The following is an 18,352-nucleotide window of genomic DNA, read 5'->3' as shown; positions in this document are numbered from 1 at the left end:
GAGTGATATATAATACAAACATTTGAAGACTGTTTCAAAGTGAAGATGTTTCCAGTGAGGACTTTTTGTGTTCTAAATGTTTTGACAGAATAACAACAATGATTGTATCTGAACAAGGTGAAGCCTCCCATGGTGCAGATTTTGCATCAATAGAGGAAGAATTAAATACCCTGAATCAGTCAACTACAGAGGTACGTGTTAAGTCCTGTTAAGAAAATGTGGTCAGTGAAGTCGAGTTGTATGGTCCATGCATCATGAAAGTGCAGAGAAATTACTAAGAGCTATGGATGAATACACTACAGCAAAACTGACCACACTCTTCAAAGTAGAAATTCCATCTTCAGAAGAACCAAAGCACTCTTGCAAGGAATTTTTCACAAATATCAATTCAGCCATTCGATACTGTGCATCCTACAGTGAAAAGATGCAAGTTTTAACTATTATTCCAGAGACATTTTCAAAGAAAACAATTTTGAACCACGTTCCATCAGTATCAAAGTACATGGTAGACCAAATTCCTATTGTGGTCATCCTGTAGGAGCAGCTCAAGTTCAAATAGTGCAGTCATTTTATCTGTAAGATAAATGGGACTGTTCTCACCATAGTGCCAACAAAAGAGACACTGTAACTGTGACAGTTGAAGGTCAAAAAGTTGTGAAAGTGAAGAGGTACATGACTCGCACTATTAAAGAAACTTTTGCAATTTGTAAGAGCAACTATACACCTTACGTATTGGGAGATCAAATTTCTATGTACTACGACCTAAGTGGGTAGTTCCACACCCACTTAGAGATGTCTGGGTATGTGTGTACTGGGCAAATTTTGAACTTTGTGTGGTAACTTTAAAGAACTTACTGGAGCATGTGACATATGACACCTTGGATGGGCGTGCGAAGTCATTAGTAGTCTGTGACATAAAGCGAGAGACTTGTATGTTTAAAGAATGTGGTGACTGCCCTGGAAAGGGAGGACTGTCTTTACAGACACTTGGCCTGGAAGACATAGCTCCTAGTCATTTTAAAAATTGTTACCAGCTGTTTGAATTGAGTAGGTCGCTTGTGCCAACTGAGTGAGTATACAGTACTACTGGTCACAGGAAGGGGCGTTGTGATGGTGTAGGAGGCCTGCTGAAGCACCATGCTCCAAACCAATCTTTCCAGGCCAAATACAAATGCGATTCAGACTGCTGAGGACTTTACGAGAGTTGTGAAATCTCACACATCCACAGCCCCCATTCTTTCGTCCAAAGAGGAAATCGAAGAATTCCCGTGAGGATAAAAAAGAAGAATGGTCCAAACAAACTACTACTGTGAAAGGAATTCAGAAGACACATTTCTGGACTCTAAGTGATGGGCGAACTCATAGACAGCAAGAAAGAAGAAACTTCATTCATTCAGCCAACACCACAGAAAAAGCAGGTTAATATTCAGATTCACAAACCTGAGAAGGGGGATGTCTGTGGTGTGAGTATGACTGACTGGTAGGCTGCAGAGATTATAGACACTAGTTATGAGTTAAACAAAACTGTAGTGAGCTTTTGTGTGAGTGTGTGTGTGTGTGTGTGTGTGTGTGTGTGTGTGTGTGTGTGTGTGTGTGTGTGTGTTGGGGCTTACGGGCGCTCAACGTCGAGGTCATCAGCGCAGTGGCACACATTAAAAGAAACGAATGTGGACAAATTTAATAAAATGGAAGCATACACTCAAAGAAAGTTGGAAAGATGAAAATGCTGTATAAGACAATAAAATGTAAGGAAAACGAGAAAGGAGCGCCAAGGATGCCAGAGGAAATTGTCACTGGCTGACTACTTACATAAAATATGGGCAAGCCAGTCATCCTGTGAACAAATTAAGACCCTCTCCCTAAAGTCTTGGTAAAAACATTGGACAAGTCACAGAACTTTAAAACTTTAACCACATTCATTTGAGTATTTCCTAAAAGAGATGGCAGATCCGCCAGCAAGTTAGCTGCGGCCCGCTGGTCAGAAAATAAAACGCAATCCAATAAAATGTGGCGCACAGTGACCTGGAAGCCACAAGTACCACACATTGGAAGCCATGCGTCATAGGACTGTGGCCTATCCAAAGACGAGTGAGGAGAACCTCACCCGTCTACGTGGCTGGAAGGAAGTACACCACACATGCGTTGTGGATTGACTAAACGGAGCTTATTGTCTCATTTCCAGCCACTCATCCTCCCACCAACGCATGACTTGTGAACCCAATAATGAGTTGAGTGCGTGCAGGGGGATGGCACACCGAAATACTTGCAGATTGAGACATGCCTCCTTGGATGTGAGACCTGCCCTTTCGTTCCCAGCAATGCCGAAGTGCCCTGGATCCCAGCAGAAAACCACCTCCTTCCCCAGTGGTTGTAGTTGGAGTAGGGCATCCTGAATGGTCTGGACTATTTTATCTGCCAGATACAAACGTTGCAATGAGTGAAGGGCACTTAGCAAATAGAAACAGACAAGAAATTTAGGACAGGAAAAGTGTCTCATCTGCTACAGTGCCAGCAAGATCACGGACAATTCTGCATAAAAGACAGTAAACGCTCGAGGCAGTCGGATCTTGAGGACACGATCCGAAAAAACAACAGAGCAAACAACGGAATCCCCCCCCGTTTCGACCCATCCATAAAAACAGCTACATAGTCGCGGTGCTCAGATAAAATGGCAGAAAATGTTGTATTAAAAACTGAAGTAGGAGTGCAATCAATCTTGTACCCACCAAATCTAAAATCACTCTGAGCCTCTCCAGTAACAAGAGTGTCAGGTGGCTAAAACCTTGGATTTGGGGCTGTATGGGCTCCACACCGAGGGACTCCAGCACACATATCCCTAACGGCATCGTAGCTCGGGAACGGTTGGAAAAAAGACGCTCCAGATGTGGATGAGCAATGATATGGTGAGCGGGTGAGGTTGGAGTGCAAGAAACTTACAATCTGGCATACCAACAGGAGCTGCCGCCGGATGGTAAGTGGCAGTTCTCCCGCCTCAGCGCAGAGGCTAGGTACGGGACTAGTCCGATAAGCACCTGTCGCCAGTCGAATCCACACATGGTGGACAGCGTCAAGGATCCACAAATAAGAGGGCCTTGCTGATGCGCACACTGTGGACCCATAGTCCAAACTGCAAACGCACAAAAGCCCGATAAAACTGGAGGACACACACCCTGTCCGCTCCCCAAGACCTGTAGCTGAGGCACTTGAGGATGTTCACTGCCTTTAGGGTTCTGGCTTTCAAGTATCGCAGGTGTGGCAACCACGACAATCTGGAGTAAAAAATGAGGCCTGGAAACCACACTGTGTCTTCTAAATCGTAGGATAGTGTCCCCGACATGCAAGGCAGGCAAATTAAACGACAACGAGAATGATTAAAATGAACACACACACACACACTTATCGGCAGAAAACTGAAAACCTGTCTTTGCAGCCCACTCCTCTAACCGCCGCACTGTAAGTTGCAACTGATGGCTCACCGTTGCAACACTGGAGAAGGATTACAGTGAAGTAAGGAGCACTGTACTGGACTGCTTGCCGTAGATATTATACCGTTGATGGCTATGGCAAAGAGGGTAACGCTTAAAACATTGCCCTGGGGTAAAACATTCTCTTGCTCAAATCTATTAGACACTGTGTGACCAACTCGAGTCTGAAAAAAAAACGCCGAGACACGAAAGACTGAATAAAAATGGGGTGGCCACAAAAGCCCCATTGATGCAGTTGTGTGAGAACACTGTGTCTCCAATTAGTGCCTTACGCCTTACTGATATCAAAGAATATGCCAATACAGTGATGCTGATGGAGGAAAGCCTGCTGAATAGCTGCTTCTAGGAGGGTCAGGTTGTCGATTGTGGACTGAAACTTTCAGAATCCACACTGAGAGCAGCTAAGGAGTTGTCTGGTCTCTAAAAGCCAGACCACACGACAGCTAACCAAATGTTCCAGGGTCTTTCCTACTCAGCTCGTCACGGCAATACTCCGATAACTACTGGGACTTGTGTGGTCCCCTCTCCTCAGAGGGATTAGAATTGCTTCCCTCCACGAGTTGGGGAAGACACCAGTTTGCCATATTAGATTAAAACATTCAAGGAGGATTTCCTTGGACGCCACTGCCAGATGTCGAAGCATGCAGTACCAGATGTGGTCGTGACTGGGTGCAGTGTCAGAAGTCTCAGCCAGTGCTGATTCAAGCTCCCACATGGAGAAAGGGGAGTTGTACGTCTCAGAACTGTTCGACCTAAAGTCCAACTCTTCCCTCTCGGCAGCCGCACGGTAGTGGCGCTGGATCCTGGCTTGAATTGGCAGTAGTTTGTGCAAATTTCTCAGCCAGCGTCTGAGCAATATTTCTAGGGGTTGTTTGGAGGCACCCTGGTTCAACACTGCAGCTATTGGTAAACGGCTGTGTTTACCGGAAATCCTCCAGATGCCTTCCCATACTTTTGAGGAACAAGTGGAATGACTGATGGAGTTCAGGAACTCAGGCCATGACCGCTTTTTGCTCTCTTTAATGACACGGCGAGCCTTGGCTCTTGCGATTCGAAAGGTTGAGAGATGTTCCGCTGTTGGCAGCATTTAAACCGTCGAAGAGCCGCACGCCTGTCCCAGATGGCTAAATGGCACTCTTCTGTCCACCAAGGGACAGGTCGCCCCCGAAGAGAGCTGAAAGACATTGGTATGGATAGATTGGTAACGTGATGTGATCCACCCATTCCTGGACGCTGTCACGGTATTCAAATACAGCCAACTGGCTGAACAGCATCCAGTTAGCTCTGCCAATCATCCATGCTGGTGGCTTCTATTCCAGTAACACATTATCGAGTAGCTGAAGGCAGATCGGGAAGTGGTCAATGACAACCCAGTCAATAGTTGGCGAGAGCTGGAGAGCAGACAGAGAGGTTGATGGCCAAGAATGACCCAGCAGCACCACAGAAATGAGTCGGAGTACCAGCGTTGAGGAGGCACAGCTCTCAAGATATCAGGCGGCTCTCCAAAACTCGACCCTGACAGCAAGTAGACGTTGAGCCCCACAGGACATTGTGGGCACTGAAGTCTCCCAGAAGGGGAAATGGTTGGGGGAGTTGTACGATAAGATCTGTGAGAGCCTCAGAGTCTACTGCATCCAGTGAAGGAAAATAAAGAGAACAAACTGTAAGCCACTGGTATGCGGAAATTTCAACTGCAACTGATTGCAGGTCAGTATCCAGGGGAAGAGCAGAGGATGGTGCCTATTATTGACAAACACAGAAACCCATCCTCTGGCTCTTTCCCCAGTCAGGTTGTCATTGCGATGTAGGGTACAGCCCCATAGTGCAGGGGCATCAGATGCTTTGAAATGTGTTTCCTGCAAACACAAGCACAGAGAGTGTTGCTGAGCTAGTAGTTTCAGTTCCTCCATGTGTGTACTGAATCTGTCAGGGGGTAGTACTTTCATCCTGACTTTCTGACGGGGAGGCAGCCCACAATGAGTGGAGGCTCAGGTTTGGATCGAGATGGTTGCCCCAATCCAACATCGAGTGCCATAGCCTCTAAAGAAGAATCAACTGAGATGTCAGAGAGGTCGATGTCAACATCATCAGGCTGTTTTCTGCCCAATTGCACCGGTGTTGGACGTTTTGCCTTGGACTGTCCCTGGGTACACTTTGTAGCCACAACTGCAGTTGAGGGTGTGGCAGCATTTGACAGTGTACCAGATTGCTCTACACAGTTTTTTGCTTCAGTATATGGGATGCGCTTCATAGTTTTAAACTCCTGCATCTTTCGTTTTTCCAGATACACGCTGCAGTCCCGACTCCAGACGGGGTGAGGTCCAGAGCAATTTACATACTTCATTGGAGACGAGCAACGGACACCGTCATGGGTGACCTGACCACACTTGCCCCAAGTAGCTTTTCCACGATGCCAAAAGTGCTGGCATTTGAAACACCACATTGGGTTGGGTACGTATGGCTGCACACTTGAGCGAAGGAAACCTGCCTTAATATGCTCGGGGAGTTTTGTGCTAAATATCAGGATAAAGGAGTCAGACTTAACAAGAACTCCATCCTCCCTCTTCATGATATTTTGCACACCAACTATTCCTGCCGGAGCCCACTCATCTTTCAGTTCCTCTTTGGGAATGTCCACCAGATCCCTGCACTTAACACCTTTGCTGTAATTCAAGGTGGTGTGCAGCTCAGTTTTGATGCCATATTCCACAAGGGACTGCGTGTTCTGTAGATTCTTAGCTTGTTGGGAAGTAGCAGTTTCTACCAACAGCGCCACATTACGCAATCGCTTAACAGACTTCAAACTGCCAGCAATGCCCTCGAGCCCTTTTTGAATAAAGAAAGTGAAACTTTCTCAAAGCTGCCCTCTTTTCTTTTAATGATTAAAACACATTCTGATAGCCAGCATGTGTTCTGTCACTAGTCATGATATGCTGATATTTCACTTCTGTGTCAGGTGGACTACCTACATGTGCCCTCTTGTTGGATTGAGTGTCAGTACCTACCAGCAGCCCACCTTTTCTGCTGGGAGAAGGCAAAGAAGATTTCGAAGGTCCCATCCCAGTCCCACAAGCAGCTAGGGAACCAGAATTCCACCTAGACAGAGGTAAGCCTCATACAACTGAGAAACGGCAGGTTCCCCAGAGGTTGCCCGCTAACGACTGTTCCACTTCAGCAGCTATGCATTTCATCAGCGCGCAGCACACCTTGAGATTGAGCAGTTTTTTAAAGAGGTTTATTCCATCCTCACCATCCAGGCAGCAAGCCAAGATCCCCATTCCCTGAGACACAACGTTCCACTGCCGCATCACATGGTGGTCGCTGAAGAAAGCCCAGAGCTTATGGTGACAGGGGACTAGCGGCGCTTACCAGTCCCCAGCTCAGGAACCCCGGGGTCGCCAAGCCCGTACTCAACAAATGGATGCCAAGACGCTGGGAACGCCATCAGTGCGCACTGCCTGTTCACAACGTTTTGAAGATTGTAAGTGCTCCAGTTCCTATTGGTTTACCAGGAAGGCATCACTCTATATCAAAGGAAGCAGTGGAACACATTTTTAGTTCATTGACTGGCTAGTTTCAGTACAAAACAGGATGCACAGAAGTTGTATAGATTGAAACCGTTAAGTCTTTGGACAGTTTCACATACATTTTGTAAGCATTTAAAATGTTTGAAAAATGATTCTCTAACTCATCTTTCAAAACTAAAATTATGTTAAATAAGGCTAGATTTTTATTTTTACAAGGCTGTTATGTGATAATAAAATAGGTTTTATGTATGGCAAAAATTTCAGTTGTTTATAAAACCTGTTCTACCTTAAAGTCGAAGCACTCCTTTTCAGGGAATGTAGAACTATAGGGTAAAAAAAAGAAAATGGATTGGCATTGTTCAAAAAAAATTCCACAAATTATAAAGAAAGTTCAGAACGCTATAGTAAAAGAACTTTGACAGATAAGTCCAAATGGAGGATTTCTTTGTTATCATAAAGCAATTTCTTCCGAATAAAAATAAAAATATCTAGAACTGCTCCAGAGATACAGCATTTAAAAATTTTTTCCAAAATTCTCATGTTCAGAATGGTATGCACAGTGCCATTTTTGGAGACTGTATCTCGAAGCAGAAATTTTTTTGGAGAAAACAAAGAAATGTGTGTTCCTACTTAGTCCTTCATTTTATCATATGCTAAATTCAACAACATCTGAGACTGTGAGGGTAAGATTTTTTTCCTAACCTGACTGAACTGATATGGACTATGTCTTATGGTCTGTGCAAGGTTATCGGAGATGGTTCAATAACCTTGTTAGAAAGTTGCTACGAAAGTAAAAAGAACTTCACCACACATTCATGAGTACAGCAAAATCAATGCCTTGCTGACAATTAAATACTGAATTAAGCCAAGATTAGCACTAGAAGAGCTATGAAATCAAAAGTAAAATTTTGCCAACCAAACTGATGAAATATCCTAACAAGGAAACCTCCCCATCACACCCCCCTCAGATTTAGTTATAAGTTGGCACACTGGATAGGCCTTGAAAAACTGAACACAGATCAATGGAGAAAACAGGAAGAAGTTGTTTGGAACTATGAAAAAAATAAGCAAAATATACAAACTGAGTAGTCCATGCATAAGACAGGCAATATCAAGGATAATGTATGCACAGGCGCGCCGTGGTTCTGTGGTTAGCGTGAGCAGCTGCGGAATGTGAGGTCCTTGGTTCATGTCTTCCCTCGAGTGAAAAATTTACTTTCTTTATTTTCGTAAAGTTATGATCTGTCCGTTCGTTCATTGACGTCTCTGTTCACTGTAATAAGTTTAGTGTCTGTGTTTTGCGACCGCACCGCAAAACCGTGCGATTAGTAAACGGAAGGACGTGCCTCTCCAATGGGAACCAAAAATATTTGATCGCAAGGTCATAGGTCAACCGATTCCTCCACAGGAAAACACATCTGATATATTCTATACAACACTGGTGACGGCATGTGCGTCACATGACAAGAATATGTTGTCGACCCACCTAACTTCTAAATTAGGCGAATGGGTAAAAAGCTTCTTCTACCTTTCCCGATTTAGGTTTTCTTGTGGATGTGATAATCACTCCCAAAAAAGTGATGAAAACATAAGAGCTTGTGCGCTGTAGTCGACTGACGTCGTGTGTTTCGATGTTTGTTTAGGTGTAGCGTCCCCATACTACGGCGCAGTTACCTCGCATTGGACGGATGGACAGATAATAACTGTCTGAAAATAAAAAATTAAACCTTTCACTCGAGGGAAAACGTGAACCAAGGACCTCTCGTTCCGCAGCTGCTCACACTAACCACAGCGCTCCTGAGCTCAGAGGATCCTTCACATTGTCTATCTTGTGCATGGACTACTCAGTTTGTATATTTTGCTTATTTTTTTCATAGTTCCTCACAACTTCTTCCTGTTTTCTCGATTGACGTGTGTTCAGGTTTTCAAGGCCTATCCACTGTGCCAACTTATAATTAAATCTGAGGGGGTTGCGTTGGGGAGGTTCCCTTGTAAGTAGTTTGATCTTACAGGGTAAACAGTCCAAAACCATTAATATAATCTCTCAGTGACAGAGTGAATGCTGAAATACTGCAATCTACCTTCTTAAATTTATTCACAGCAAAATATCACATAATTGTTCATCCCTTTAGTCACTGCATAAGCACTAAAATGGGAGACGTTGAGACAAACGATTGAGAAATTGAGAGGAGAGGCAATTGTATGTCATACCTGTATTCGTCTACACATATTATGTGACAGAAAACTTCTATTTGCAGTTTATTGTAGGTCACTGGAGCATTGTATTGTTTTCATGGAGTAGAAAAAATTGCATGTCATTCCTAGTTTCAAGAAGATTCATCAAACAAATGTACATAATTACAGGTCTGCCACTGACATCAATGCATTGTAGACTTAGGAAACACGAAACACATTTGCATATTACGACCTTGGAGAATGGAGATGTCCTCTACGGGAATCAAAATGGATTCTGCAAACAAAGATCATGTGAATCTCATTTTGTTCTGCTCTGCATGAGATACAAAGCACCACAGACAATATGCCCAGAATGATGTCATACTCTTTGAGTTGAAAACATTCAATACAGTAACACAATGCTGCTTAATGAGTAATATAAAACTCATGAGTACAGGACCAGTTCCTTGATTCAGGACTTCCTAACAAATGGAATTCAACATGTTCTCAACAAGGCACAATCACTAGATGTTAATTAATATTGCAGGATTGTTACACTCCTATTACTGTACAAGATAAATATAAATAGTGACAAAGTATATTATGACACTGCAAATAACAAGAAACGCAACTAACTGCTCAGAGATGGGGTAAAAGATGCATATTGGACTCCTTTTTCTATATGGGGTGGATGGTTTGTTACCAAAATCTTTATATGGATTTCACATTCATTGGCTTTGCCAACTCACAATCAATCTGCCAGCCGCCACAACCAAAATTTCGGGGTGGGGGGGTTAGGTTCCAATACCACAATTTAGCCACAGATTGCTTATATGACACTCATGCAACCTATCCCAGAATACTGCTCAGGCTTGTGGCACCTCCTACCGAATAGGACTAACACCAGATACTGCAGGTATTTAAAAAAAATGGGGGGGGGGGGGGGGGGGGGGGGGGGGGGAAGGAGGGTAAAGCAAATGATTCAAGGGTGAGAGTCACATGAACAATGGAAAACCTTAACTTACAGATAAAATGTCAACTATACTTAGAAAGCCTACTTGCAAAGTTACAAGTAAAAATATTAAGTGAGGAATTTAGGAATATATTACACTTGCCTACATATCATTCCCACGTGATCTGTGAACACATGGTCAGCAAAATGATGGCACAAGGAGAACCATTTCAGCTGTCATTCTTTCTGCACTCCATCCACATCCGAAATATGGAACAATACCATAATGTTTAGAACAGTGATACGTATCCTCTGACACAGTTTACAGTGATTTGCAGAGTTAGCTATATATTTACATCCAATACATATGAAAGTGCTGTGGGTCATTCCATGGTAACTCACGAGACAAAGTGATGTTTATATTATAAGTTTTGGACAACTAACAGAAATAAGTATTTCTATTAAACATTTTTATACCCCAAAACATAGCTTATAGAGAATGCTCTATAAACCTTTATCACAATAATTGTTACATTACTATATTTATAAAACCAAATCTTATAATTATTCTTGGTAACTCATATTACGTTTCCAAGAAATGCTTTTTGCATATGATAAAGAAAATACAAAAGTCTGCTCTGTTTCACGTGAACATTTCTTGTAAGTTTTACACACAATACCAGAAGGTCTAGTAAGTATTTTAACAAAGTTCCAAACATTTAATCTCCAATAATATGAATATCAAAACATAATGGACAGGTAACTCGAGTTACAACATACGGTAACTCATGTTACGTTGTTACATATCACAGTCAAACTTGAAATAACCACAGGAATTTACAACACTTGGAGGGTTCTGACAACATTGTCTTTAGTGTAGTATATCTCATCTTTAATTTCAGGCCACTTCCAAAATTTCCCATCTTCCATCAGAACATCAACTTTAAACTCACCATTTTTAATTCTAGTAACATACCAGGAAAATATGCTATGAAGAGTGTTAATAGCATAGATGAAATTCTCGTGATATCTGCAGAGAGACACATTGTGTGGAAGTTTATTGGCAAGCATTATATGTTTGGGTCTTAATTCTGAAAATTTACGTTTACCAGTCACTTTGCCATTTTCTTCACAAAACATTGCATGGGCTTCTTTCAAAGAAAACATCAAGTGTCGCACTTGCAACTTACTCTTACCTTTCTCATCTTTTACAGTCAACGTCTATGCGTCCAGGGGCCTGTCTGCTAATGTCATCCCTTTCGTAGAATTTGCTCACTGCACTTCGCTTATTTTTTGTTTAGAGACTCTTTCTACTTCTAAAGGTTCAACATATGTATGATACATACTTCTAATAACACATTTTTGTTTTCTGGGTGATGGTGGAAGTACATGTTTCACTTTTGATATGGCTTTTCCCAATAAAGACCTATTATTATATGGTTGAGAGGCAGAACTACTTGGTGTAGCTGAAGATGCTTCCTTTAGCCGCTCCCTGTACTTCGCAACTCTTTCTCTAACATTCAATTTCCTGTCTGCAGCAATCCTTTCTTGTTCTCTTTTACTCAAACATTTTTCCTGTTCCTGCTTCTTTTTCCTGAATTTTTTCATAGTTTCCTTGTGTTTGATTTTATAACCTTCATGTTTCAATTTCTGCCTTCTTCGTCTCATCTTTTCAGCTGCACTTAAAGGCATTATGCAAAAATTACAAATTATTATAAAGTAGAAATAGCTATTCCTTATTGGATTTTATGTGGCTTATGCAAATAAATATACATTAAACTTGTTGAAATATATTGTGTTGTATGTAATTCCGAACCAATGTGACTGCTCAAAATTATAACTAATCCTACAAAAATTATGGTAACTCACATTGCATAAATAAAGGTAACTCACATTACGTGAATTAAATATCCTATACCAGGTGAAGGCTTCCTGGAGGAAATTTATTTGAGACACTAAATTATCAGGTACACTTATGTGAAGGACAGCATGGAATATAAGTTTCTGTATTTTAATGTATTTTGTGAACATCTTAATAAAAAAAGGCATTTGGTAACTCAGTTACACATTTTGGGTTAGCTTATATAAATGTTTTTGTATTTATCATGCTTAAATTGTTTGCTTCCAAAAATATACCAAAAAGAAGAAGAAGTTATGCACTTTAAAGTGATGTATAAACCATAAAGAATTATTATAAATTTCATGATTTTCCTTGCCTGGAAATTGATCAAATCTTCTGCATGAACAAAGTGAACAATATAATCTTCAAAACAATGGCTAAAACAAGTAAACAATAGGTTTTGGAGGGTAAATCAATCTTGCCAACAAAATTCAATGCCCAACCTACATAAGTAACAGGGGAAAATATTCCCACAGAAAAATTATTTTTTTTTTATAATGATTCCTCGTTTACATGGAAAGACCCTGTCATGAAACTATTGGCTAATCCTGTCTTTAAGCATTGATATGATGACTGTCAATGACAATTAAAAGAATCTCCAATACCACACCACCATGCACAGACAGAGGTGAGGTGTAGTGTCCAGTCAATGAGTTCATTAGGAATGAAGCAAAATCTTAGATGGTGTAGGAAATTAGCTGTGGCCTCTGAAAAGGAAACTTTCTGGCACATGAAGTAATTTTCAGTTAACTACTGAATTGCACGATTTTCTCTTTGTCACAAATATAAGCCCACTGAGCCACCTTACTCTGTGCATTTCCACATTGTAGTCGGAACAACATCCCGATTTAAAAGGCATTTCGCGCTCATCACACTGACATTAGCAAGAGAGGTAGCCCTCTACATGGAGCATTGTCTTCATATAGGCGAACCTAACCGTAACTTCCTCAATTTGAATAGTTAAAAACAAGGCAGCATAGCATCACTGTAGACAATGGGATTGGTTTATTAAGTTCGTAGTATTGTCCAACACTACTGGGTAAACACGGTATTACACAGCACATGAAATTTAAAAGTATTGTTGTTGGTATTCGTGTTTTGTACGGATTATGTTAGTGGAAGAAAATGGCAATTCTTTTTTAAGAAAAACTACCTCACATTTATTGACAGTGGGTAAGGAAACTGATAACAGGTGTCGGATGATAAATGAAGTATATTTTCGGAAGCCAAATAACATTGTTGTACTGCTCATTTACCAAGTTCAAATGTAATTAGGTCCAATGAACCTTAACTATTTCATGAGCGGACAAAATTACAAAGTTTTTTCTAACAATTCACATCTAATTGCAGGCACGGAAATTCTGAACTGAACAGCTTTTTCGTGCTCTCACAAACTTCAAGTAGACTCTCCGTGAGGTTTATTTTTACGTATGGCACATTATTCCATTTATCGCAAATTTTCACTAACATTTGAACACTGCAAACAAATGGCTCCATTACGATGCAAGCCGACGAAATTTTTTCTAACGAACAGTCACTTCAACGTAACCGTTCTTCACTAACAGAATTCAAGAATTTACTAGATAACCTTTAACTCATAAGCTCCGCTTCAAGTTGTATCAGGGATACAATGAGAATTTTAACCGTTTTCAAAGAGCCTGCCAACATTTACATACATTCTCTTTAAAAGTAATCCATTCTACGTCATTAACTGAAACTGCTACTTGTTAAGTTGTAAAACTAAACTTCAAGCTTCACTGAAACTTCATAAATTGGCGCGTTTTCTCCGCCTACCCGGTAGAGCGCAGACCATGGACGTGCAACGCTGCAACCAAAGATATGTAACGATACAGTCGCTACTTCATGCAACTCTGTGATCTGATTACACTGTATATACAAAAGCACTACCTTATATTATGGTTTTTATCAGTCTCCTTGGCAGCATTGTACTACGCTGAGTTAATTTTTTCTTTAACGATTTGAAATTATTTCATCGTTTGATGTTCGAGCAGTTCACCAAATTCTGAGCGCATCTTGACAAAAGACTGTCGAACTTCGTTAAACAGTGTAACAGTTCTTGTAGTATCGTGGTACGTAGTGTGTGGTGCTCGTCATATACGAAGAATGACCCATGGCTGTGAGCTGTAGTGCTAAGTGTTTGTCAGAATGTATTAGTTCAGTTAAACAGTATAACGTCTGTTATATAGACGTGTTGGAGTGTGATTTGTAATATATCGGCATGCCTGGAAGTCGCTCGAGTACGGATCCGGACCACAAGTCTTCGCCACGGGAAAGCGGTGAAGATTCCGAAGATGAGAGCGAAATATTGGAAGAAAGTCCGTGTGGAAGATGGTTGAAAAGAAGAGAAGAGGTAAGTTACTTTCAAGCATTTCCAGTGTGTTGATATGCCATGGCATCAAAATATTACGCGTTTGTTTATGCGTGTTGTGTACGTTGTGTTCCGGGATAGTAAAAACATGTCTTTGTTTGCGTACTGCACATTACCCTTAGCATGTCAAATCTAACAACAGACTGTGACATGCAATATTTTTTATCCATTTTTTTTTGAACGATTTGTTTTCGTTTCCTAAGATTAAAGCAAAATTCTTCGTTTTTGTCGTATAGTTGAAATAATACACCATTTGTAAATAATATAATGATACATTTTTAGTTAAAAAAACCAATGGAATTATGAATGAGGCTTATATTTTCAGTAAAGATAAAAGTATAATTTTGTGTTTTGGTATTTGATCGTAACCCGCATAAAACAAGCAGCAGTGATAGATATTTGTGGCAAGATTTGTTTTGGCGATACGTTTCGCTGAGGAATATGTCATTAAACCTGATTGAGCCCATGTGTAATATAAATAGTGTTTTCAATGGTCTAGCTTGTTATTGACGTTTATCTAAGAGTGAAGAGTGAACTGTATAGATTAGTAGATACGATTTACGCCAGATGTGAGGACGTACCGTTTATAGGGTGATAGCTTCGCATGTATTAATGTATTTGTGAATTTCTTAAGTATCCGCGTTAGTACACGCACATGTGAAAAAAAGTCGTTATTTATGCAGATTGTCAAAACCAGTTCACTTGTTGGACTTGACAATAGGTGTCACTAAATCATTTTGTGTAATGACGGAGCGCATGACGAAGGAACGTTTTTATTGTGATATTGCCGTGTTCAGTTCACAGAACAGGAGAGTTCTGATGTAGAACGGCGTTAACGCCCAACATTAGACCATCTTAAGTCGCCGGTACAAACATAATAAAATTGTATTTGCATCCGATAGTGATGGGAAAATTGATACTTTGCACTATTTAGCAGCGTAACGCCAATGTGCTACATAGAATCAATTTATAATGCAATATGAGTTTTATGTGGAAACCGTACAATAACATGACGAACTTTTGCTTGTGATACCGGCTTTTCCTGTATTCGATTTTCTGGCAGAGGCGTGCGTGGGCACGCCCTTGTAGCTGCTCTCCATGTCTGTAGTTGTTTCTTTCCAAGAAAACATTGACTAGTTGTTTTACAACCAGCAATAGAGCATCGCCTTCCTCCTCCACCAGAAATGCAAACCAAAGTGCGTAGTTAACATGCATTCAGATTTGTTATTTTTAGACAAACTGGTTTCCTTTTCGTGATTGGCGACCTGGCGGCAATCGGTTCAAGGCAACGCTATTTCGTGACTTTCATTTTTAGTGGTGGCCAATTTATATCGTAAGCATTTGACGTAAACATACTTACTGGCAAGTTAAATCAGTACGCGAGGCACAGAGAGCTGTTTCACGTGTTGTAACGGTGCGGGGCAAGCCATCCATTCTTGGATTCTGAGATTAACATCTACTTCAGTTCTCTGGCCTTTAAAATTGTTTCATACAAGGCTCATCTTTGGAAGAACCATTCCTATCCCAGAAATTGAAATCTCTTCGTGGAAAAGATTGTCACGCTTTCTGATGCACGGTGTGATCGTTTACGAATCCTGTTTTTTGCTGTGATCTGTCGTGGTCTAAGTCGTATGTTGCATCCTGATTGTGCATTGACTTTGGTCGTTTGTAAAGAAGCACTTCGGTTCATATTCTGTTAGATAATCAATGAAACGTCTTCAGAGAAGAGCGGTCGTCGTGATTGTACAAAATGGTCATGTTAGTTCTTTTTTTCCACCGCAGCCTAAGCAGAGTAAACCTTCACGTGCATGTTGTAACATCCTACTAGGAAGAATTACTGTAAATAGGGTACATGATGGACTACAGTAAGAAACTTTATGTACACAGTAAATAGTGTTTTATATCTGATGTTACTTCTAGATTTCTTGTTGTAAGCCTGTCATAAAAACTGTGTTTCCGTGTTTCGTATGTTTGATGTTCAGTAATTGAAACCCTCTCTTCATCAATGGAATACTTCGTATGGGTATTTCATGGTGATGTCAATGTTTTAGAATTTTTTTGACCATTTATTTTTTACTGGGAAGAGCCGCAATGGGGAGCATTGTGCGGTAATTCTGTAATAGTTCTTTGACCCTGTTCACCCTTTTCGTTTTCTGGAACCAGTCTTAGGCACATATCTTAATTCCTCCGGATAACATACGCCAATGAAAAGCAAGGAATATCGCAAAAGATATATGCATAGGGCTTCGGAAGAAGCACTGTAGGGAATTCTATTGCATATCCCATAAGATGTTCTGTTTACTTTTTTCTTTTACTGATCTGAGATAGACAGCGGTAATTTTTTAGTTTTTTAATATGCCACTCTTAAATAGAAATGAGCTCCCTTTCATTGCGAACAATTTTCTTGATACTTAATCCTAGAGCGGGCGCGCCGTTTTTCGTAACACGAGCGGGCGTGCGGCGCACTTTGTACACATGAAAAGAATAGCTTTCCTTACGTTACCAAGGTTAGTCATGTATTATCAAAATCACAATTTAATCTTAGTTTATTTAAACAAGGAGAAAATAAACTTACATAATATGAGCTAAACTACTGTTTTATTAAACGATAATGAAATAAATTTTCACTATAACTCTGATGCCAAGGTCAAGTATTAGAGAGACAGTAATGATGCATTCGAAGCATTAAGCAATGCAGTCGCATCAGATCTCGGTCAGCTGCATATTCGATCACAATAATTTAATTGCACAAACTTTATGAAATCCAAGTTTGTTGTGGATGATTTCGTAGGCAGAGCCGTGACTTACTTGCAGACGATGTGCCACTTCGCCAATGGTTAATCGTCTAAGAAGAGAATCATTTCACGTGAACTCTCAGTGGCTTCATCGTGCGTAACACTTGTGCGACCTTTTCGGAATTTTTCAATCCATTCGTAGACACTCCGTTGTGCAAAACACAGTTCTCGTACTGTACCGAAAGTCTTCGTGAATTTCGGCCCCTGATAAGACTTTCGACCACAAAAAAACGGATTCCTGATCGCTGCTCTTTTTTTGGTGCAAATAGACAACGGAGCAACCGTGATTAACAGCACGGCAGCGATAACGAAACTAACCTAGCATCTTGAAAATTGCAAAGATATAACAACAAATAAACAAAGCATGCGTCATCAACGTAAAACAACCGTACTACCAAAATAAAATATAACTAAATTGCGGATAATAATTGACATCCACCAGACGCCGACTGCAACGCAATGGCCCATTGCAGACTGTTGCACGGAACCCTTCCCTCTCGCCTCTTAGGGGATCGACCTTACCACGCTACATTTTAATCAGTTTTTGCTCCTCAAACCTTCATTCACACGTCAGTCCAGGATGCCGGTGTTGCCGGATTAGCTGTTATCACTTGTTCCAATAGAATCATCCTTTCTTTAGTACAGAAATACAAAAATGCGGTGTCCCATTATGACTGGGGTCAGCACTGAGGATAATTACGTTAAAACGCAAATCATGTGCCGCAGTTTGTGGTGTTGAACATTATCACTCATGTTTAATTTCTGAGAGACCATATGTATCTGCACTCCATATAACCAACTTGGACTGTTGTAGTAAATGTACTTCCAATGATGGCTATAAAAGCAGTGAGAACATCTGAGCGACTATTATTTAATGAAGCTCTAATAACCTGTTGTTCGTTGTGCAGTTAAGGTTCGTGAAGGAATGAATGTGTGAAGCTAATTAATATTGTATCTATAAAAAATGTGCCATTAATTGCTGAAGGTAGAAAACCTACAGCACATCCTTACCTCTATAAATGATGGCACACACTGACGAGCCAAAACATTGTCAACACCCGGTTAATAAAGTACTGGTACACCTTTGGAACGCAGTACAGTAGCTATTAAGCGTGCCATGGATTTGGTA

At 40.8% G+C, this 18,352-nt stretch overlaps 1 protein-coding gene across 2 annotated transcripts in view; it reads left to right on the top strand.

Moving 5' to 3' along the window:
- Positions 1 to 14,005: 14,005 nt before the first annotated feature.
- Positions 14,006 to 18,352, top strand: part of LOC124782403 (nuclear receptor-binding protein homolog) — a 436,938-nt gene continuing 432,591 nt past the window's right edge. The window contains exon 1 of one of the 2 annotated variants that reach the window (XM_047253937.1): positions 14,006 to 14,410. In XM_047253937.1, coding sequence (XP_047109893.1) covers positions 14,279 to 14,410 — 132 coding nt within the window. In that variant the 5' untranslated portion in view covers positions 14,006 to 14,278. The remainder of the gene's footprint in view (positions 14,411 to 18,352) is intronic. The other variant, XM_047253938.1, reaches the window with a different exon arrangement.

Source organism: Schistocerca piceifrons, chromosome 1 (genome assembly GCF_021461385.2).
Source record: "Schistocerca piceifrons isolate TAMUIC-IGC-003096 chromosome 1, iqSchPice1.1, whole genome shotgun sequence".
Classification (NCBI taxonomy): domain Eukaryota; kingdom Metazoa; phylum Arthropoda; class Insecta; order Orthoptera; family Acrididae; genus Schistocerca; species Schistocerca piceifrons.
Note: the sequence above shows the minus strand (reverse complement) of the source record. Positions and strands in the feature narration are given on the sequence as shown.